Genomic DNA, 23,585 nt, shown 5'->3' on the forward strand with positions numbered 1-23,585 from the left:
TGGGCGGAGCAAAGGGGATCACAGTGCAAGTAAGTCAGGTCGTTCCCTCTGCTCAAGTCCAGCTGTCTGCCACGGCAATGCGACCCGCAGCGGACGACCCAGGAGGTGGTGACGGCGGTGGCGGCGGCATCCTTCCCTGCCCGCGTTTATCTGCGCTGTTTGAAGCCTTGTGATCCATCAGGACCCAAAGGCTGTCTGATCACATTGTTAGGCTGCCTGCTGTCTTCAGGTTGGGAGATCCTGGTTGGCCTGAAGGGAAGAAGATCAGAGTGAGGCCTGAAAAAGGGTATAAAAGAGGCCCCTAAATCTTAAAATCAACCAATTCTGCAGCTGGGGCAGAAGTCACAGTGGCTATTAGCCAGCTCTGGCTCTCTGAGCCTGCTTCTTTGGCAAGCGGACTCAGTGCAGCTCCAAGCTGGGAAGCCCCTGGGAGCAGGTGGGGTGGACGGTCCATGTTCACCTCTAGCGCCTGCAGCACTCTTCCCCACAGGCTGGTTTGCCATCATTCACCGGAGGCAGAGGAAGTGCTCAAGGGCCCATCCTGTACAGAGGCAGTGACCATGGATAGCATCTCTTCCACAGAACTTCATGGCACAGACTCTCCAGAGGTCGGGCCAAGGTAAAGACCTCTAACCAAGAGCTCATCAGAGTGACCTGGCTCCCGCCACTGCTGCTCTCCTGCTTCTCTCCAAATCATGGGATTAATGGTTGACTCATATTACTGTGGAAAACTACAAGAAAATGGACTTTTTCTACTTTGCCAAATGAAGGCTTACAGGAGAGATAACAGAAGTCCATCAAAATAATGAAGGCGTAGAAATAAGGTACAGATTAGCACTTCAAGTCCCAGAATACACCATCCAAGGAGGAGTCTCAAAGTTAGAAAGAGGCTGTTTCAACAAATACTGCTTTACCAGGAGGTGACAAACTTACATAATACAACCTCTAGGACTGCAAAGAAAAAAATGCCAGGAATAAAAAAGAATTTAGAAAATTCACAGAAACATCACAGTGGGCCATTATAAGGCCCAAAAGATAACATCCAAAACCCACTTATTTAATTGCACAACAAATGGACGAGGCAGGTACGATCATTATCCCATTTTTCAGACTAGGCACAGAGGGGTTAAGTAGGTCTAAGTTAAGCAGAAGTTAAGTGGCAAAGGGGGACTTTTCCTCTGTGGCGCAGTGGTTAAGAATCCACCTGTCAATGCAGGGGACACAGGTTCGAGCCCTGGTCCGGGAAGATCCCACGTGCCGCGGAGCAACTAAGCCCGTGCGCCACAACTACTGAGCCTGCGCTGTAGAGCCTCAAGCCACAACTACTGAAGCCCACATGCCTAGAGTCCGTGCTCTGCAACAAAGAGAAGCTGCTGCGATGAGAAGCCTGCGCACCGCAATTAAGAGTGGCCCCCACTCACCACAACTAGAGAAAGCCCGCGGGCGGCAATGAAGACCCAACGCAGCCAATAAATGAATAAATAAATAAATAAATTTATATTAAAAAAAAAAGAAGTTAAGTGGCAGAGATGGGCTCAGACTGGCTGATTTTGACTCAAAGTCCATGCCTTTACCCTGTATGCCACACTGGCCCCTGGCGCCTGCAGAGGCAGCATGCCAGCAAAGCTTTCAGAGCAGTCCCGGAGCCAGTGCAGACAACAAACCAGCCCTACCAGCCGGGGTGGGCGGCTGCAGCCACGATGGTTCCGGCCATGATTCTGCCTGCTTTTCACTACTCTGCAGGCAGCCAGCCCACTCTCCTCCTCCTCCTCAAGGTGCCCTGGTGGAGTGGTCAAGTCTGGCTGGCAGGTCACCCCTGCCAGCTACACTCACCGGTCGAGGATGGGTTTCTCTTGCTCCTCCTCGGGGCTGGCACTGCCCAGGATCCGCTTCCGGGCCTCCGCGTACTCTGCCTCCCGCTGTGCTAGGGACTTGACGGGAAGGGCTGGCCTGCTGGTGGAGCTGGGGCTGCTGACCACACCGTTGCTGGTGGGCCTCTTGAGGATGCGAATCTGTGGAGGGGGCCCCGTGGGAAGGCTACCGTCCTGAATCACAATGGGCACTTTGGGAGGAGATTTGCATTTCCTGCTGGCAAAGAGCAAACACAGCTTCACAAGTCCTACCCTTGACTACAGAGGCCCCAGCCGTGTCCCACACCCGCCCCTCACCACTGTTCTCTCCCTCCCCCTCCTAATTCTATTCGTTATTCTCTGGCCTCTGACCAGACATCAAAATTCTCACTCTTCAAGAAGGGTTTCTCGAAAGAGCAACCTTGCCTATTAAGCTCACGCAGCCCACAGGTCTGCTCCTCAGACCGAACCCCAGGCAAGGGGGGCAGGAACGTCAGCTCATTCTGGAACTTCTATCCCCGTGTTCGTCAAAGTCACATCAACCACTGTCGGGCCCCTGCGGCAAAACACCTCTTGTCCAGAATCCAATGGCCTCAGTTAAAACCCCAGCTTCCCTACACAGACCAGCGTGTAACAGGCCAGTGCGGTGGGAGCCCCTTAGCTTGGGGATCAGCAAAGTGTTCACTCCCAGTCAAGGTCCCACAACATGCGCTCAGACCAAACACTCCAGCTCCGCCGTCCCTGCCTGGCATCAAGACAGGATTTACCAAACTGCCTCAGCCTCTGGTGAGTGTCCTGTGCCTCCCAGAGACAAGCTACTCCAGACACTGGATGGCCTCTTCAGAAGAGCTTCTGAGCAGAGACCCCTCCCTCACCAGGGCTCTCTGGTCTGCTGGACGCGGCGGGGCTGGGGTCAAGGATGACCCTGGAAACAGTGCTTGGCAGTGCTCAAAGGAAAAGCACTGTCCAAGGCTGGTAGATGTGCACATCGGGCAATGTGTCCACAAGAGGAGGAGGAAAACGACACAGGAAGGGAAAGAAACAAAAGCCACAGGAGAACAAGGGATCCAGGCAGGAACAGCCACCCCTCAACAGCCACAGAGACCCTCCCCAGAGCAGTCAACTAGCTTCTCTTCAGAACCAAATAGCGCTCAGGGGCCTGTTTTCAGAGCCTTGGTTGTCAGGAGGAGTAGGTACTGGAGGGCTGCTGCCAGGGGGGCTGGAACAAGTCTTGGGTGGGACAGGACAGCATGGCCAGGGGACTGTAACCAGGCGCTAGTGTCGTTGCTGAGATGAGCAGACAGACAAGGAGCCAGCACTCGGATCACAGAGGCAGGGAGCCAGGAAAGTCAGCAGACGGGCAGGGCACCCCCCAGTTCCCTGGGGATGACTGTGCAGCCCATCAAGCAAGTCCAGAGAGGCCCCCCCTCCTCCCTGCCGCCTGTCCCTGGGGGAAGCTGACAGGTTACCAGGGCAAAGACAGACTGCTGAAGTCAACTTTCACCTGCTTCGGAAACCCACTTCCTCTGCTGCCTGGGTGGGGGAAAAAAGCTATCCTTAAAGGTCTTGAAGGATTCCCAAGAATCTTTTCTTCTAGGATACCCTCGTAATGCCCCAAGCCACCAAGTCACGGAGGGCCCAGGGAAATCATCTGTCCAACCTCCTCGTGTCACAGAGAGAGAAAGTGATGTCCAGAAAGGGACACAACTTGCTCCAAACCTCAGAGTCAGGCCTCAAGCCGAAGCCTTCTGACTTGTCACCCCCCACCTCACACAGGGTGCCCACTAAGGCAGGAGGCAGGTGCAACACTCCAGCCTCACTGCCAAAGCCGCAAGCCACCGTGTCCCTAAGGGAAGGGTTCGCTGCCCAGGAGCCTGACCTGCCTGTATCTAACGGCCAGCTGGAGAACACCACTGACTGCCCAGCTCTCACGGCAGAGAGCATGAGCCCTCAGACCAGACAGCAGCCTTACCTCTCCTTTTGTGTGATCTTCAGTTTTTTTTCCAACCGTCTGTCTATTTCCTAGAGGAAAAAAATGTATATAAAAAGTGGAAAAAAATCTCTCTCAAATAAAAACTTACGTCTTTATTTTCAGAGCTAAGGGCACTGTCCTTTCTGACCAGGGACATTACTGTGTCCTTTGAAGTAACGGATGCAGCCCTCCCTTTATGAGACTCCGGGATTTGGGGCTCTGACTCCCTGCAGGCTCATCTCCATCCAGCCCCGTGGCTGCGGTGAGAGTTCTAGACCTCATCATTCAGCTGGGTTCTTTGCATGGCCTCCAACTAGTCTCCTGGTCACCAATCAGTCCTTCACAGAGCCAGTCGTATCAACTTTCCAAACGTAAGTCTGACTGTGTCACTTCCCCACTTAAAACACTTCAACTGCTGGCCGGATCCAGTCCAAGCTCCTAAGCGTGCCTCGCCCACACATCCCGTTAGCTTCTGTCCCTGTGCTACACCACAGCAAAACCGAACTGTGGCAACCCGCAGAACCCAGCGTGCTGATCCGCCTGCCTGCAATCTCCGCCTCCTTGCAAACTCTCATTTATCCTGCAACACCCAGCTTGAATGTCCACCTCTTCTTTCTGAAGTCTTCTTTGATCCCATACAGTTAATCACCTGCTCCTCAGACATAAGCTCTCCCTTTTACATTCCTTCATGATCATGTGTGTCACATATTTTATGATCTATTTTTCTTACTCGTATGGACTTGAACTGTGAGTAGCACCTAGCAAAAGGCCTAGAACAAAACAGAAGCCTAACACCTGTGGAACTGGATGGAAGTCAGAGTCCTCAGGCACTCAGCACCAGGAACTCCTCCACAGCCTCGTGTACGAGCCTCCATGCACGGGACAGGGAAGCTGTGCACAGAGCACAGCCCAAACCTCCAGGCTCCTTGGCTGTCCCACTGCTTTTTCTTAAAAAACGTTCCACCAACCTGCAACGGCAAGACCATCCAGCTACTGGATTATGCAAAATTATGTATTTCTCTGGAGAGTAGATCTACAACAGTGGTTCTCAACCAGGGGTAACTTTGTCCACCAGTACGTGTGGCAACGTCTGGAGACATTTTTAGTTGTCATTACTGGAAGGGAGCTGCTACTGCCATCTAGTGGGTTGAGTCCACAGATGCCACTAAAATCCTACAATGCACAGAATAGCCCCACAGCAAAGAATTATCTAGCCCCAAATGTCAACAGTGACAAGGCTGAGAAACCCTGACTTATAAGATGGATGGGATTTTCAAAGGAGTCTGTTACTTGCAAAATGTTAAGAATGACTACCTTAGTAAAACGTTTTTGAAATTTGCTGAGTTCCATCTCAGAGCTCAGCGTGTAGCTAGTTTTCACAAATGCTCTGTATTTCTTCTGCAGTTCAAGCTGGTTAACCATATTATTCAAATCTTCTACATTCTTACTGATTTGTTTGATCTATGGACTACAGAAAGAATCAAGAATTATTCCTTCTAGTACATTAAAGTTTATCATTGTGAAGTAATCTTCTTTACCTTAAAATCTATTATTTCACATTAATAAAGCTATGCCAGTTTTTTTTTTTTGGTTAGTATCCCCTGAAATGTTTTTCTCTCTTACTTCTTGTCTCTCCATGTCCTTATTTTTGTTTCCTGTGAGCAAGATGAAGCTAGCCTAACCATATGAAGCTGAATTTAAATCGAGTCTGACACTGACACTCATTATGACTGATGCTGAGTTGTGTTTAAAATTTTTTGTTTTTATGAAAAACCCAAAGTATATTTAGGCAAGCACAACAAACTGTATTCTGAGGGCACCATCAACTCTCTGGAGGGGGTAGGAAGCCACAGAACAAAAACCTCTCACTCAAGCATGGAACACAAGTTGGCACCCGATGGCTGTTAAATGACTGAATAGAAATGGTGCACGGAGGGTAAGAGAATGGCCTAGATGTTTTCTGTGAACAGACAGACACGCACTCTAAGGGAATCTATGCCACAGCACAGTCACTAATGTAATTCTTCTAAATTTTTGGATTAATAACAGTGTTACTGCCTGAGTAAATACTATGTTTCACATTAGTCTAATGCCCACTACCTTTTATGGGCTTTTCACAAATAACGTGCAGTTTTAAAATTCCACACTATCATTCTGCTCCAATCTGAAGATGAGACTTCCTATTCAAGTTTCTCCATCATAAATGCAAGGTTTCACATCTGTGGGATTCAGGTGTCTTCAAACAGTCAAAATCAAATGCCTCCACAGGCGGGCAAGTAACCAAACTCCGTAAGCAGGCAGCACAGTGAGGGGGTGCGGGGCTGTGAGGCACCAAAGAACACTCATTCCTCCTACAGACAGGCAGCCAAGCCCTGGAGGACACGGCCAGGGCTGCTATTTTAGGAGATTTTTATGGGAAAGCTCTAAATGTTTAAACGTCATTATGTGAACTCTGGCTTTCATATCTCCTTAAGGGCCAAATAAGACAAGAGGCAAATGGGCCTAACACGGTAGCTGATTTTTTAAAACACTGTGGAAAAATACACATTACAGTGGCTGAATTTGAGAGGTCGCATCCGGGTTTCCTCTCAGGAAGGCAAACTGCTTCCTTCTTTCTCTAGGGCCTTAGGGAAGACGAGGAATCTGCCCAAGCCCAGCAAATACAGCTCGGGTGGAAAGAAGCCTTTCAAGAGGGCATACGGACTATAATGCTTAATGGCTGTCAATACACTCCCAAACACTCATTTCTGGCACACCAACTCTGTTTGATAAACAAAGTAGCTTGTATCCGTCTCTGTCAGATGAAGGCAAGTTGCTCAGGGAGATTAAGGAACTTAGCCAAGGTCACAAGGTGTACATCATGGAGGCAGCCCTAGAACCACGGCCTCTGGAGGCCCTGTCCCGTGCTGCCACACCCCCAGGAGTGCTCAAACCCTTGGAAATGCTGCTAGAGTCATTAGATATTGATCCCCTCTTCCATATAGCCCCTGAATCCTACACTGCTCCCTGGCACTCCAATAACTAATACTCCCATCAATTTCCATCGCGTCAGACAGGATGGTTTATCGGAGTTGAAGAATTCTTCCATCAGATGAGAGGACAAGATATGAACCCAACAGCTCTGGTGGAAAGCGGATCCTGGCCATCTCCAGATGGCCAGCTGTACACCAGCATGCTCAGCGCCGTCCAAGCAGGAGAGGGGTGCTCTGCCAGCAGCTAGAGAGGGCACTGCACCTCACTCTGGAGTCTGTCCAGGTACCATGAGTCAGTCCATTCTCTCCTTGGACAAGGCTTTGCAATCAATCTGCTCTCAGACTCATGCTCTGAAGAGCTGGACCAAGTGGAAACTTTCCTACAGGGTGCACTACAAGGAGAATGCTTGTCTCCTCCAGAGATGCAATAGCCCAAAGGAATTAAACAGGCCTCAGAATGTGTGAGGAAGCATCTAGATGTGGGCCCCAACAAAGAATCTAGTTATCTAAGGGCACCTTCTCTTTTTAAAAAGATGCACAGAGGCCCGGCCCAAGGTCAAGGCTCCTGTGTTAGAGGACCAAGGACTTCTGTGTTAGTGAAAGAAACCCATAAGCTCATCACTTTATAACTCAGCTCTGAGTGAGGAAGCGTCACCAGGACACAAGGCAAGTTTTAGGGGATAAGCAATCAGAGGGGAGGTGTTAAGAAAGTTTGATTTCCTACGGCTTCTCCTTCCAGAAAAGCTCTTTGTTTGTCAAGTAGCATTGAAGAGACTCCAGAAGATGATGCTCTCTGCTAAGTGGGGTGGCCACCGCTCTTTGGGTCAAAATTCTAAACAAAAGATCTCTTGTTACCAAGCACAGGTATCACTTCTCCTGTGGAGCTACCCCTCTACAAAAATGAGGTACATGCTTCTTGGTCTGAGAGAACAAGCGAAACCATAAAGAAAGCAAGCATGGGGGCAGGAGGTCATGAAGAGCCACAGTGGGGAGCAAGGTGGTTCTGGATGGGCTCGTCCTCATGGGAGGCAGAGGGGAGGCCACAGCCACCGGGTGAGCGACACAAGACATCAACATCTGCAAATTCAGCTCACCCAGGGAAGCAGCACAGCTTCACCGGCTGCCGAGGACCTTAGTCTTGCAATGATTATGCTCACGTGAACCTCCAGCAGAGAGCTGGGAATGGAAGCATGGGAGGGGAGGAGACGCCTCAAACAGCCTAAGCCGTGACCCAGCCACAACCTTCAAAAGGAGCAGAGGCAACAAAGAGGACCAGGATGTATGTGCAAGGGCAGGCAGACTACAGTGAGAGCCTCACTCCTGTAACACTAAGAGGCGCATGAGAAAGGAAGAAAGAAAAGTGAGGTTAGGAGGTGAGGAAAAAAAGGCAGAAGAGAGAAACAGATAGGTTATTCTGGGCCTTGGTGCAAAGTACAGCAAGTACAGCACCATTACAGCTTACTGTCCCCAAAACCAGACTTTATCAGCTCACCTAGGGACGGTGAAGCTGACCCACACTAGCCACACTCGCAGGAGACAGAGTGAACAAACCCCAGTCCTGATCTGTTACGCTAGGAGGGGTGGGAGGAGGTGTCCTGTCCTTTCCGGAGCCTGACCTCCGGCTACCAGCTCCCCAGGGCCCCCACCGCACGGTGTCCTGCTCCACCACAGCACCCCTCTCGCTGATAACCCAAATCCTCTGGTCACCAATGCAGCCAGCACAACTCCAAAGAATCCAAGTAATCTTGTATTGAATGGAGGTCTAAGAGGTCTTGGCTCTGAGTCAGGAAATAACATCTTTTTATCAGCAACAGTTACTATTTAAGTGACTTTTCCGGGGCAATTTGCCTCTCTTTGTCAGTTTCCATTTCAGAAGAGGATCTTTTCTGATTTTCCTCTCAGATTCAAGGAATTAATAACTGGTCTTGGGCTCCCTGTGAACCACTATGCCCCACAGGCTCATCTGGTCTCGTCCAGCTATCCCAAATTGGGGAGCACATATCTACAAGCAGACCACTGGGGGGATCTGAAGAGATAGGAGTCCTGAAAGTACAAGTGTTTCTCTCAGAACCAGAGCCTGACCGGTCCTGATGAAAAGCAAAGAGAAGACGCTGTCAAGGAGTTGATGGTGAGACCACCTTCCAAGTACGTTCCGGCTCCCGAACTCCCACCACAGCAGGAAGTGCCCAAGCAGGGCCTAATGTCTTTAAGTTTTGGGCAGGACATCAGCGCCCATTCCCCTGGCTAAAAGACTGCCTGTGTCAGGGTCTCCTGGAGAGCAGTCTCCCCAGAAAGGTGCCTGTGTCTCCATACCACACACAAGGATGGAATTCTGGCTCCTTCCACGAGGGCCTCAATTTCATTCAGGAATAAAGCAAAAAGAATTCATGGGGAGAACCAGCAAAATCTGGTCTAAAACCAGATAAGAAGGTCCCTGTAACTTTTAAAGTGCACCACTGGTCATTTCAAGTCCAGATGTGCAATCCATAGAGACGTTTCCAAACAACCTTCATATCGACGTGTGTAACTCCGTGCTTCATCCCTGCCTTGCTTCTCTACATCAGTGGCATGGCAGTGACACTGTCCTGCCCCAGTGGGGCTGGCCGTCTCCAATGCTTCTGCTTATTCTACCTCCCCCGACTAACTCCAGGGAGGGAAGCACCCAAAGTCGTACCACCCCAGGTTTGATTTTACAGTGATGCTTCAGGATTACTGTCAAGTTCAGAAAATCAACTCAACTCCTGGGCACACATGATTGGGTAATTCAGAAAAAGCAAAAGGCAGAAATCAGAAGTTGAGACACAAAGAAGACCTGTGGGGGCACAGCTAGGCCATCAGCTGCCTTTTTAATACAGACGCAGGTTAGTCTGTTTGAAGGTTCCATTTCCCGCAAAACATTCCTCCTTCCTCTGTTACTCCCACAGCAAGGAAAACATTCCACTTTAATTACGTGGGCCACTGTAGGGCACAGGATATAGTTCTAAAGCTCCCTCCCTAAGGAAGTCTACGCTTTGTTAATGTATCTCAAGGCCATTTTCCTTTTGCTTATACAGTGATAAAAAAAAAGCTGGAGACAAGCATTTATGGAAAACCTACTATAAAGTAGATGTGCTAGAAGCTGGAAACCCAGAGATGAGTAAGGCAATCCCCGCTGATGAGGAGAGCCTAGCCAGGTGGGAGAAGACAGATAAACCACAGTTGCCATGTTGGTTGTAACAACAGTGTTTTGGAAAGAGAAATGAAGGCGGGACGAGCCTGCCATGAGAAGTCAGGGAAGCTGCAGAAACTTAAAGGACTAGAGTTTCAAGGAGAAGAGAAGGGGCATAATAAAGTTGGGGAGAAAGAATGAAAACATGAATAGAGGGAAAGAAAAAAGGAACCCCAAATAAGATACTTCTTAAATGGAGATATTCAAATCTAGAAAGGTATTTGATAATGGACCCATCTCTCTTTTAAAAAATCTAGGTTTGGAAAACCATCTGAGATTACTTTAGCTGCAGTCAGCAATGGTTCTTATTATTTGGGGACTTCCCTGGTGGCACAGTGGTTAAGAACCCACCTGCCAATGTAGGGTACATGGGTTCAAGCCCTGGTCCAGGAAGATCCCACATGCCATGGAGCAACTAAGCCCATGAGCCACAACTACTGAGCCTGTCCTGTAGAGCCTTCAAGCCACAACTACTGAGCCCACGTGCCACAACTACTGAAGCCCGTGTGCCTAGAGCCTGTGCTCTGCAACAAGAGAAGCCCGTACACCGCAACAAAGAGTAGCCCCCGCTCGCCACAACTAGAGAAAGCCCGCGTGCAGCAACGAAGACCCAAAGCAGCCAAAAAAACCCCCCAGAAAAACAAAAAAACAAAACATATTTGGTGTCAACACTACTCAAAAAGCTACTGCATGGGCTTCCCTGGTGGCGCAGTGGTTGAGAGTCTGCCTGCCGATGCAGGGGACACAGGTTCATGCCCCGGTATGGGAAGATCCCACATGCCGCGGAGCAGCTGGGCCCGTGAGCCATGGCCGCTGAGCCTGCGCGTCCGGAGCCTGTGCTCCGCAACGGGAGAGGCCACAACAGTGAGAGGCCCGCGTACCACAAAAAAAAAAAAAACAAAAAAACAAACTACTGCATAAAATTAGTTGTAACTCATAGGGCCAGCATGATACGAACTGGAAGAACTTAGGCACACCAGAAAACCACAAAAGGCTTTGGGGTGGTACACTGTAAAGACCAAACAATTCGTACTTGCTCGTAAGGAACAACCACTTCCTGCTTTCTTTTCCAAGTTCGCTACAGCTTTCTGGACCTCTCTGCGCCTGCCCAGGAAGAGGGAATCCTTTGGGCACACTCTCTTCTGCACTAGATCCAGCTATACCACTCAGTGCAGTGGTGACTGCCACGTGTGGCTGGTAAGCACGTGACATGTGGCCAGTCCAAACTGAGACGTGCTTTAAGTTCCAAATACACAGCAGACTTCCCAGACTTAGTACAAAAAAAAAAGAGTGTAAAATAGCTCATTAATATATTTTCAATATTTATATGTTGACATGATACTACTTTGTATATACTGGATTAAATTAAAAATATTAAAATTAACCTCACTTGTTTCTTTATACTTTTCAAATGTGGCTTCTAGAAAAATTTTATATTACCTATGTGGCTTGCATGATACTTCTGTTGGACAACACTGCTTTAGATCTAACCCTAGAATAACATGTGCCTCTGTTGTACATTTCATCTGTCGGCAACTAGTGACTGAGTGTCTTAAGGACCCAAGAGGCATGGTGTGTATTGATGTGCAAGACCTGCTTTGGTGGGTCCTATCTGTCATGTCGGCATAACAGCAACTAGCACTCATCCAGCGCCCAATGTTTGGCTCAGGTCCTGCTCTGGGTAACATTCACCACCTCACTTCAATCCAGCTCTCTAAGTCCCACTGTCCCACTGAAACTGTTCTTGTCGAAGTTGCCAAAGACATGCAGTCATTGGCCAAAATCACTCGTAAACTCCAAATCTTCACTTAGCTCCGTTGGGTCTTCGTTGCTGCACACAGGTTTTCTCTGGTTGTGGCGAGTAGGGGCTACTCTTCGTTGCAGTGTGCGGGCTTCTCATTTCGGTGGCTTCTCTTGTTGCGGAGCACGGGCTCTAGGCACACAGGCTTCAGTAGTTGCAGCACACGGACTCACTAGTTGTGGCTCACGGGCTCTAGAGCACAGGCTCAGTCGTGGCACACGGGCTTAGTTGCTCCGCGGCATGTGGGATCTTCCCGGACCAGGGCTCGAACCCGTTTCCCCTGCATTGGCAGGAGGATTCTTAACCACTGTGCCACCAGGGAAGTCCGTTAATTAACTGAAGTAAGCTTTTATATACAGAATGCATAAAGCATTTTCTTTATTCAGTCTCCAGACACTACTCTCCTGGTAGTTCCCTCTCACATTCCATATTTGATTTCTCCTATAACAAGATAGGTTCCTTTTCCTCTCCTGATCCCTTGAGGTTGAAGAGTTTGCCCCTTCTGTATCCAAGCTGGCTTATTAAGTGATCTCATCTAGTTCCACAGCTTTAAAACCATTGATACACAACTGCCAACTTGACATTCCCACTTGCATTTCAAAAGGTATCTCAATCTTTTGTGTCCAAAACCCAACTCTTGATTTTACCCCATCACCCAAACCTGCTCCTCCCACATTCCCTTTACTCACCCCATTTCAGCAATTCCAGTCTTCTAGGGATCAGGCCAAAGACTCTGCACTCATCTCGATGTCTCCTACACACCCACATCAGCAAATCTTGTTGGTTCTATTTTCAAAACGTACCCTGAATTTTCTCAACACTTCTGCTTCTGTGACCACCCTGGTCCGAATTACCAACAGCCTCTGAATGGTCAGTTGTAACAGTATCCTAATTAGTCTCTGTGCTTCCATTCTTGCCCCTGAAGTTTATTTTACACACAGCAGCCAAAACTACCTTTTTAAAAACCAAGTTAACTTCTGTTTAACACCCTCACATGGCTTCCTATTTCAAGGTGATCTCCACCACGGCCTCCTATTCTCTACTGGATCTGGCTCCCTGCTACCTCTGACCTCATCTCTTGCCACTTTCTCTTTCATCCATTCCTACTACATAAAATAAGCACAATTCAGCCTTAGAGCCTTTGCACTTGCGTTCCCTCTGCCTGCAATGTACTTCTGCAGCTTCTACATGGCTTGCTCTCTCAGCCTATCTTTATTTGAGAGGCCTTCTCTGACTGTTTTTAAGAAAAGGTACTCCTGGGGAATTCCCTGGTGGTCCAGCGGTTAGGACTCCACGCTTTCACTGCCGAGGGTCCGGTTTCAATCCCTGGTTTGGGAACTAAGATCCCGCAAGCCACACAGCACAGCCAAATTTTAAAAAAATAAAAATAAATAATAAAAAACAAAAAAGGTACTCCTGCCAGTCACTTTCTATGCTCCTTTATTTGTTTTATTTTTCTTCATTGTGTGTGTACATAAAATATTATTTATTGTCCATCTTTCTGCACTAGAAAGTAAGCTTTATGAGAGTAGAAACTTCATTCACTACAGCTGTCCGGAGTGCCTAAAACAGTACCCAACACATAAATCAAGGAACAATCCTATGAAACAAGATTTTAGCGCTATATCCCCATTTTACAAATGATTTACAAACCAATTCAGAGGCGGTTATGTAACCTGACCATGGTTCCACAGCTACTATGGGGTGGAGCCAGAATATGAACTGGGTCTATCCGGATCCAAAGGCAGTGACACTCTCCATGTTCCAAATAAAATCTAAGGCTGCCTTAAGCACTTCACAGTAGTGGTGGTGGGAGCACACTCTCCTAACGCTTGCCACAGATATGTGTCAGGAAGGCACCAGGTCCTTCCTTCACCACCCTAATCCTCACCACAACTCAAGCGATGTACAGCACCCCTGCTGCACGCTCAGAGGTTAACTGACTTACCAAAGGCTACGCAACTAGTAAGTGAGAGAACTGAACCCTAAACCTCAAGAGGAGGAAGCAAAAAGGTTCAGGAGTGTGGCTGGTGTGTGGCCGCAGGAACTAAGAAGCAGAATAAAGACTGACAGGGAGGGCTCCCCCGGTGGCACAGTGGTTGAGAGCCCACCTACCCATGCAGGGGATGCGGGTTCGTGCCCCGGGCCGGGAGGATCCCACATGCCGCGGAGCGGCTGGGCCCGTGAGCCATGGCCGCTGAGCCTGCGCTCCGCAACGGGAGAGGCCACAACAGTGAGAGGCCCGCGTACAGAAGAAAAAAAAAAAAAAAAAGACTGACAGGGATCACCAACCTGCCTGCCTGCCTGTGCACCCCGAGCCAGGTGAGTGCAAGCCCACAGTTCCTGAGGAAGGACTACAGCAGAGCTCAATTCCAAAGTCCAGGTCTTAAATCTAAGAAGTGCCCCAAAGGAACAAATTTCCAGAACAGGCCTAGCAATTTAGATGTATCCCTCAGAAACTCTGTAACTTGCCATCTTGAGACGATGTATTATTCTGCTTCGAGTGCCTCTTCAGAGGGTCTCCATGGGGGAGGGAATCCACACAGTCCCTTACCTTAAAGGAGTGGAACAGGCAGGGGTGGGAGTAGCGGTGGTGAGCCCAACCCCTGGAATAAAACAGGAAGCAGAGTCTAATGGGGGTCCCCTTTCTCCATGTTTATTATTGCTTTCTCCTTTCCCTTTTCATACAACACTAAGCAATACAACTCTTAGAGTAAAACAACATACAAATTAGTCCTCTGGGGCGCCAAGAAAGAGACCCCTCAGCCAGTCCTGTTACACCCTAATGGGACAGAGGCCACACTGTCAATGGCTGGAGAGCAGCCCTCACACTCAGAGCAGCAGCACGCTCTGCTCCAGCACTGTCTTTGAATGATGCTTTATTTACCTCTCATCACCAGGCAAGGCAGATTTTATTAATCTAACTTTACAAATGAGGAAAACGAAGCTGAAAGGTAGTGATGAAATAAAAATTATTTTAAGACAAAACAGGAAAAATTTAAACACAAAAGATTCCTCTGCCCGTTTGGGCCCCCTCCCTCCCCCTCTAGTGTGCACTGTGCACCTGTATTATGCATTAACCACACCTTCCCAATGGCAGAAATACCTGCTCAACGGTAAAGATCCACTTTTCTTCTGGTGTCGGCTACGCACCTCCTTAGTAGATAACGTTCCTTTCTCAATCCTGTAAGGAGTCAGAATGACCTACCACTTGCCTTGTACATGCAGACATCTTTGGTGAACTTTATGTACAATGCCAATATATCAGTTTGCTTAAACACAGTGATTGGTGCAGAACAGACTGGTCAGACAACCTGGGGAGATACTGGGTTGCACCTAATGCAAGTTCTCAGCTTAAATACTTACTTATAACCTTATTAACGTTACTAGCTCTATTACTTGTATTCTACCTGTTTTACAAGATTATAATTTTTTGCACTGCCAAATGTATGACTGAGCCTCTAATAAAATTAATGATGACTAGGTCACTTGAAACAATTGACCAGATATACAGTTCTGTAAGATCAATGACTGTAATAGTCTAACCCTACATACAGGAAGAAGCAACAAGAGGGAACCACTTCCTGGACCATAACAGACTAGTAAGTCAGGTGGTCCAGAAGCTTTTGGCTACTGTTAACAGGGCCTAGTCGAGTAATAGCACATTAAGTGGCCTATCAACAAAATCCTCACCTGACCTGGGAATGAGCATTCCTAGTGCCATGGGGCAAATTGGTCAGGAAATGTCTCCCAAACCTTGGTTGAAATTAAGACCGAAAGGGAAGGGACTGTACAATAAAGAATGTTGCCCACCATCCAGTTCTACAAGAATCAGGCCATTAGCCACTGCAGTCACTGACCTAACAATACACCTAAAAAGAATTCAGGGTGATGATCAGGATGAGGCATTTTGTGCTCTGGGAAAACTGGCAGAAATGGCCCTCAGATATTTTCAGGAGAAGATTGTATGGACCCAGTTTCTCACATCTTCCCATACTTAGAAAGCACTAAAACCATTAACTGAGATTACCTGTTCCTCGTAAACAGCAGTAACCTTCTACCAAGATGTGTGCTTGAAGTACATGCACCCCTTCGCCAAAATCACACATCTACTGGCCTCTCCCTTTACCTCTTCGGAACCGTTCTCAGAGCTCTCTGAGAGACTGTCTCCAGGTTATAATCCTCAGGTTGGCTAGAATAAAATTTTCCATTTGTTACTTAGACTGACTGTTGATTAATTTTTTCATTGACAGTAGGTAGTGACTTGCCCCAAAATCAGACATGGCACTTGAACCCTTAGCCTAGACTTCTGACTTCTGCCACGGATGGTGGAAGTGCATCATTGACTGGCAGAGGCAACCTATTCTTTCTTGCTACCTTTTAGAATGAAGACAGCAAGTCTCCTCTCCCAAAGGAAACATTAGGCATACAGACTGGGAGACGGAGCAAAGTCACTATTACCACCCCCAACACCAGGTTTTATTCAAACACCCAAGGGCGCCTTCACCAAAGGCTAGTGAGAATCGCGCACTCAGGAGGGTCAGCAAACAATGCCTCCAGGGCCAAGTCAATCAATAAAGCAGGCAGGACAAAACACAACAGGTAACACAATACGTAGGTAGGTAACATGCGGTGGGGACTATGGAAGAGAGGAGACTGAGAGGAATCAAGACGTAGGTAAAGACATTCAGACTCAATATTTAAAAAACAACGTGCACCCCAAAAAAGTCTATAGGTCGAATACCTGAGGGCTGGCAGTGTGAAGTACAGATAAAGGGATCCTAAGATAGCAGAGATGTTCAATCTTCTCAGGAGATCTGAGCAAAAATTATTTACATTCTCTCTCTCTCTGCTTGGCTAGATGTTAAAAAGTTATTTCCCATTTATAATCAAGATTTCAGGGAATCCCCTGGCAGTCCACTGGTTAGGATACCACACTTTCGCTGCCAAGGGCCTGGGTTCAATACATGGTTCAGGAACTAAGATCCTGCAAGCTGCATAGTGCGGCCAGAAAAAAAAGATTGAAAGAAAGACTTCAATCACTTGCAGTCACTGTTCTTAGTATTAACAGCTAACAGAAGCATTGTCCTTCTGGCTCTTGAGCACCGAGTTCAAGTTTCTCAGATACACAAAATTTATTAGCTGGTCATCCAGAAGCAGGAGGTCAATCCCAGGCAAAACAAATACAATACTTCAAAGGAACTAGCAACTAAGCACCCTAAAGCACTTAACTAGTTAAATATCTGCCAAGAAGCAAAGGTAAACAAACTGTCCAATAAGATCCCTAAGTGTAGGCTCAGGATGCCAAAAGCCTCGGCTGAGACCGACCATGTGATTTCCTCTCCTGGACACTAGGAATAATAGTACCTACACTTCACTAGGTCACTGAAACAGAATGGGATAATGAACGTAAAAAGGCACTCCACCTGCCCAGTAACGAGCTCTCAAGATGCTGTCTAAGAAGCCCTTTCAGAAAGGCCAGTGGAATTTGGGAGTTCACAGGTTTATAGGCAGTGTTCATTCATTCACCACCGCGATGTGCAACTAGGTAGCAGAAACACAACTGACAGCTGAAGGGTCGCAAATGCTTTTATAAGCCAAGAAGGCAAGAGCATGAGGGCTGGTAATTTGGCTCCCAATGTCTATAAAGAGTAACGACAGTCCTGACCTTTCCAGACTCGAGTCATAACTGTCCTGTACAATCTCATCTAAGGATCACACCCCTGAAGAATGCAACTTTTTTTTTTAATCTTTTTTTGGCCACGCCACACGGCATGCAGGATAATAGTTCCTCAAACAGGGATCAAACCCACATCCTCTGTGTTGGAAGCATGGAGTCAACCACTGGACCTCCAGGGAAGTCCCAAAGAATGCAATTTTAACTGTACATATTTATTATTCCTTTTAGAAAGGAATGACTATTTCCTGTGTTCATTTTATAAGGAAAAGAGTTTTGGGTGTGGGGAGTGGATAACTTACTGTGAGGGACATTTTAAAATCTCTTACCCTCAGGGCTAAGACTCTTTTAAGTACACACAGATCACTGTTAGGATTTGTTGCTAATTTCTGTGGTGGCTGGTTTTAACCTTTATCTTGCATAGAGCTGAGCTGGATGTTAAGGAGAAGGATGCTTGGCGGAGTCTAGCATAGTTTAAAAAACCCTTGGGAAGAGAAATCTCTATAGCTACCACTTAAAAAAAAAACATTTCATTTTGTATTTTGGCCACAGATAAAAGTAGCTAAACTCAATCTTCTCCTAGGAAACCAACAAGTCAGTAGTTGTCATGACAGGAAAAAATTTCCATTTCCATGGAAAGTGTGCAGGAAAGAACCGACTCCACCTTGTGAAGGCTAGCTAACTGATACAGCCAGAAACTGACATTAACTGTGGGAGGCCCACAGCAGTGTAAAGGGAGAAACTGGAAAGAAAGGGCTGGCCCCAAGAATACTTTTGAGTCACCAGATCTAGACAACAGTGCCTTTTCTCTTGGAGGATTTTACCAAAAGCTTTAGAAAGACACACAATTCTGTCCTGTTGTAGAAGGAAAAGCAACTTTCCGAATTCCAACCCACAGCACCATGGCAGTTCTCTTGTACACCCAGAGCATGCTGGGAACAAGACCCCCGTGCAGCCTCAAAGAAAAGAGCTGAGCAGTTACGAGTGAAAAGCTTTCTCCAGAGTCCCAGGGACAGACTGCTCAGCACAATCATGTCTAAACTAACTGCTTTATAGAAAGTCCTTTCTGAAGACATCAGTGCCTAGAACTCAATCTTTCCAAAAGGACCAGAAACAGCTTAGAAATGGTTCCTTTGGGCACAGTACACCTAGATTTGTGCTGATAGCACAAATCTTAAATATCTTCTTTACTGTAAGGACAGACATAAGGAAATCAGCACCAGGTAGCCCCAAAATAGCTAGTATTTGCCCACTATCCACAGCCACTGTACACCTTCTGTGATGACAGCAATTACAGGTAGCACTGAAGACCCCAAAGTGAGGTGGCAGCCACACTTCAGGGAGAATGGCCTCTTCTCTAAAGAAAGATAAGCAAATCAAAGGTCTTATCTCTTAAATTAAAAACTAACTATGTCACTACTCTGCTAAAAAAAAAAAAAAAAAAAAAGCCCTCCAAAGCTCCTTTCTGCTTTCAGGACAAAGTCCAAGCTCCCCAGAACCAAGTACAAGGAGGCTCTTCCTGATCTGGCCTCTGCATACCTCTCCGCATACCTCTCGGGCCTCATCTCTTTCCACTCAGTCCTGCCAACACTCTACCCTCCAGCCAGAAGGAAATACTTGTAGCTCTCCCAATGCTGCAAACTCTTCTCTCACTGCCTCCTTGCCTATGTGTGCATTTGTCCTACATTCTACCTGCCCCTCCCCTCTCAGACCTACTACTGCTTTATTCAACTGGTCCTTCAAATCTTATCACCTTCTCTACAAGACTGTCTCTGATCCCAGCCACGGTACCCTGTCTGTGCCTCTTCCAAAGAAAGTGCTGCCCCACTTGACTCCTCCACTGGACTGTGCTGTGCCTAGTACCTGGAATACAGCAGGTATTCCATGTTTACTGGCATCTTACTAGAGACTTATATACCATGCAGTACTGCTGAAGGGCTAATGTTTAGATGACTAGCTCAATGAGGGTAGAAAGTAAACATAATTTAAATTCTTAATCCAGAAGACCAGTATCCTTTAACTTACGCAAGATGCATTTCTTTCCAATTAGCTACATGACTTGCCCTTGCAAAAAAGAATAAAATGCAACTTTTGAGATGCAAGGAAATTAGAAAGGTTGCCAACTCTTTATAATAAATACCAGTCCAATTCCATTTATGTACTATCTGTCTTTCCCTAGGACTGGGTTAGCTCATTACCAACAAGATGGACTAGGTCGTATCTTTTTTGTGTGTCTAAACAACAAGTGAATATAAAGCTTCAAACTATCAGAAATTTGAGCCTGAGTCCATTAACCAGCTTTTAAGAAAGCTTTGATTTTAAACTTTTCCCCTTCTCCCTTTTCTTTTTCCTCCTCTAAATTCTACCCCATGCTTGCACAGTAATAATTAACCAGTACCAGATATCTGAAGACTGTAACCTCTGATAACATCACTGATGCACAAGCCTAAGTTGTTTTCAGAACAAGATGACCTTTGCAGGCTCCACGTCCAGACCACCAGGTCACAGACCACCGGGCAGGAGGCACATAGACCACAGACAGCCTGGCTCCTGGAACTATGATTAAGAAATGTCACAAGAGCATGATTAACCACCAGCTTCCCCTCTCCTTCCCCTTTAAAAACTCCTAACTAAGGAATTCCCTGGAGGTTCAGTGGTTAGGGCTCCATGCTCTGAAGTTGAGAGGCCGGGTTCAATCCCTGGTCAGGGAACTAAGATCCCACAGGCCGTGCGGCTCAGCCAAAAAACCCCCCAAAACAAAAAACAACAAAAACAGAAACAAAACAAAAAACCAACTCTTAACTAAAAGACCAAGTTGGAGTGGATCCGAGACTTGTCTCCCACTTCCTTGCTTGGCACCTTGCAATAAAATCCTTACTCTGCTGCAAACACCTTACTTTGCTGTACCCTGGGCACGTGAGCCCTTTTCGTCTTTTCAACTTGAGCAAACTGCTGATCTGATTTCGGGGGGGAGTAAGGATTACAAACTACTGTACCCTATTTGTCCCTTGAGAAGTGCTTAAGACAAGGACGCAATTTAGAGTTTGAATCAACATAAACTCAATTCTACATTTTCATTTCTCCCAAAGGCAGCATATTTTTAAAGAAGCATTTCCTCAACGGAATGTAAGTTACATTTTTTGAATTGTCCTTTTTTTGAGGATGTAACTCCTTGGGAGAACAGGTAAAGGGACAATTTTATATCAGATACACCATATTAACTAAAAGCAAAAAGCAGTGTATTTACAGAATATTTGAGGTGTTTCTCAAAGTCAGTCTTCCCCTGAAGGACACAACAGAACTTGCTATTGAGTGTTCTGAAAATACAAAGGAGACAATGACCTCACATGTACTGACAAATAAGAAAAAAATTCTAGCATGATGGCAAAATTCTTTTGTGGTATTGGAGGAAAGGGATCACCAAAAGCCTCTACTTTCAAGGATTAGAACTGCCTCTAAATCACATAAAGTTTAAATGCTCACTTTTAGAATTAGTCGACCCCATTTGCTAGTCTTGCCATCCCGGTGTTTCATTTTTTTGCAAGGGGTTGTGTATGTGTAATTTAACACTCATTACCATATATCAGTTGAGAGACAGGGTAACCTGAAGCTAAGACTTTCACATATGCAACCGGGTACGTCTTCAGACGCTGTATAGTTAGTTGGTTTCCCAGTGATATGGACACTATGCTTCATCCCCTCCTTCTAAAATGCACATTTACAAGACCCTTTGTGAAATTCGCAAAGGGAATCAAATTCAAGAGAACCTTCAAATATAAGCCCAAAACAAACATATTAAAAATGAAAGTTAATGCCCAACTCCCAAATTTTCCATAGGTCCCCAGGCGGGAGACAGCAAAATGCTAAAGAATCCAGCTTTGGAGTCAGGTCAAAATCCCAGCTTCCCAATTACTATCTGTGTGCCTTGAGCAAGAGAGGTTACTCCCTAAACCCCAGTTTCCTTATTTACTAAAGGAAGGTAATACCTCTACGGGTTATTTCAATTAAATAAAAGCTATATAAGGGAACTTGCATTTTGGCAGTACTACTCATCATGTCAATGAAATAAGGTTTGGGTTCTATTTCTGTACCTGGCACTTATAAAGGGTTTTCGTAAAGTACAGTACAAATACTGGACGAGCACCAGAAAGATCTAAGTTAAATCTTACATCTCTGGTGTTTATTCAGCTATAAAATGCAGGAGTGTGCTAGCTGATCTCTAAGCAGCTTATCAGTTCTGAAAAACTAAAGCAATCCTCAATTTCTGAACCCTACCTTCATTTTTGTTTATTTTCTTATTCCTTAACATGAGAAACTCATGTCCCTTTGAAACATGTGAGGAAAAACAAAGAAAGGACAAGATGCTCAAGAAACTTATCATTTGAGTCATATTCAAACTGTAGGCCAAGCTTTTTTTGCAGGAAGCAGCATGAGGGGTTCTGAATGATTCACTCACATTGGTGGTAGGCAATAAACGCCCTACCGGAGACTGTAAATCCTCTGGCACAAAGTCACTGCTAAGCACGCTGTCTAGCACAGAGCAGACACTCCCAAATGTCTGTTGAATGAATAATACCTAGCTGACACCTGTTGCTCCCTATAAAATCTTTCGATTGCTCTCCTTACTCAAGTCAAAATCCAAGAAAGATAGTCGGCACAGAAGAGCTGTACCGAATACCTTCTGAACGAATTAATTCTTCAAATCCTCAATTATGCTAAGTGGGAAACAAAGACCTTGAGAGAAACGCTGAACCACCACCGGGAAAAACTTCAACGCCAAAGTTTCAACATTAAGGAAATGTTAAGGGATCCGTTTCTCGACCTCTTCAAGCGCTGACAAGCACCCTAAAGTGCGCTTGGGGGAAAAAAACCCAGCTCGTTGTTCTACCCCGGTACACTCGGCTCTCCACGCCCTACTTCCGACACAGAAACCTTCACGGTGGATGTCACTCGAGCCAGCACTGAACAGACACGAACACGGGGAGGACAAAAAGACATCTCCCCACCTTCACAAGGGTCACCATAGAACCACATACTCTGAAAAGACCAAATTAAACACGAACCTAATGGAACTGGCTATTCGGCTTAAGAAAAACTAATTTCCTATAGCTTATGGAGGTAAACAAAACTCCAAAGACCGAAGTCGAACGGTCCATTTTCCCCCTCCTCTCCCAGGAATGCGCCTACTTCACATACCGCACCCCTCCCCCCTCGACCCCGGCGATCACACTTCGAGACCCTTCCCCGGTGCTCAGATCGTTGGGTGGGCCTCGGGGAGAGAGGCTGCCCGCTGGGCTTTCGGTTGTTACGGCGAGGTCCCCGGGAGACGAGCCTGCCGCGGGCTCTCAGAGTAAAATTGAAAGAGGAAAAAAACCCCAGACTCGCCCACCGTGGCGTATGGCGCAAAGCAGTGGGGGATTTTAGCAGAGTTGAGGGATCCAGAAATGACTCAATTTCCTCCTCCTGCTCTTCTGCGGAGCCGGGCTTGCCGCCCCAGGTCCGCGCACCCCCTCCCCACATGGTGTGTAGCTCCTCTTCAAAGCACATGAACTTTAAAATGGTGCTTTGGGCGGGGGGAGGGCCGACTGGGAAAGGAAGGATCAAAGGAACTTCGGGCGGGTTAGCAGGCGCCTGAAAAACAGGCCCTGGGGGGCGGGTGTGGCGCCCCGGGTGACGTGCACGTCGCTAAGGGGGTGGTGGGTGGAAGGAGGCGCACCGGGCAAAGGTGGAGGGAGAAATGGAACGCGGCCCCTTTAAGAGGCCTTCACGGCGCTCTGGGGCCGGGGGCCTCTCCTTCGCCCCCGGTCCGGCGTGCGGGGCCCTTCCTCGGGGAGAACCATCCCCAGACCCGCTCCCCGGAGGGTTCCCTCACGCCAGGTCCCGCCCGGCCCAGCCCCGGGGCGGCGGCTCCTCCTTACCCCGCTGTCTGCCGCCTCCTCCCAGCTCTCAGCGACCTCCTCATCTTCCATCTTACTCGCCGCTTTCCCTCCTCCCCCACCCCCTATCCGCGCCTGCGCCCTGAGTCGCGTCTCGGTCGCGGGCGCCAGCGCGCAAGGTTTTGCTCAATGAACCCCGCCCCGTTCCAAGCCCGGAAGAGGCTTCAGT

The 23,585-nt window shown here is 47.4% G+C and overlaps 1 protein-coding gene across 3 annotated transcripts; it reads right to left on the reverse strand.

Annotated features, from left to right (window-relative positions):
* Window positions 1-23,467, reverse strand: SZRD1 (SUZ RNA binding domain containing 1). 3 transcript variants are annotated; one of them, XM_030877175.3, is made up of 4 exons: window positions 23,399-23,467; window positions 3,823-3,872; window positions 1,834-2,085; window positions 1-249 (listed from the first exon to the last, which is right to left on the reverse strand). In XM_030877175.3, exons 1-4 carry the CDS (start codon window positions 23,447-23,449, stop codon window positions 147-149), a joined length of 456 nt encoding a protein of 151 aa, XP_030733035.1. In that variant the 5' UTR covers window positions 23,450-23,467; the 3' UTR covers window positions 1-146. The 3 variants fall into 3 exon arrangements, with proteins under 3 accessions (XP_030733035.1, XP_030733026.1, XP_030733013.1); XM_030877166.3 differs by having other exon boundaries at window positions 1,834-2,088; window positions 23,399-23,464; XM_030877153.3 differs by lacking the exon at window positions 23,399-23,467 and adding an exon at window positions 5,137-5,987 and having other exon boundaries at window positions 1,834-2,088.
* Window positions 23,468-23,585: the final 118 nt, after the last annotated feature.

Source organism: Globicephala melas, chromosome 1 (assembly GCF_963455315.2).
Source record: "Globicephala melas chromosome 1, mGloMel1.2, whole genome shotgun sequence".
In the NCBI taxonomy this organism is placed as follows: Eukaryota; Metazoa; Chordata; class Mammalia; order Artiodactyla; family Delphinidae; genus Globicephala; species Globicephala melas.

Coding starts and splice junctions, on each gene's coding strand:
- SZRD1 (XM_030877153.3), bottom strand. CDS start 5,244: ATGGTTAACCAGCTTGAACTGCAGAAGAAATACAGAGCATTTGTGAAA. Junction 2,089..3,822: donor AAGATCACACAAAAGGAGAG/GTAAGGCTGCTG, acceptor GCTCTTTGCCAG/CAGGAAATGCAAATCTCCTC. Junction 250..1,833: donor GAGAAACCCATCCTCGACCG/GTGAGTGTAGCT, acceptor TCTTCCCTTCAG/GCCAACCAGGATCTCCCAAC.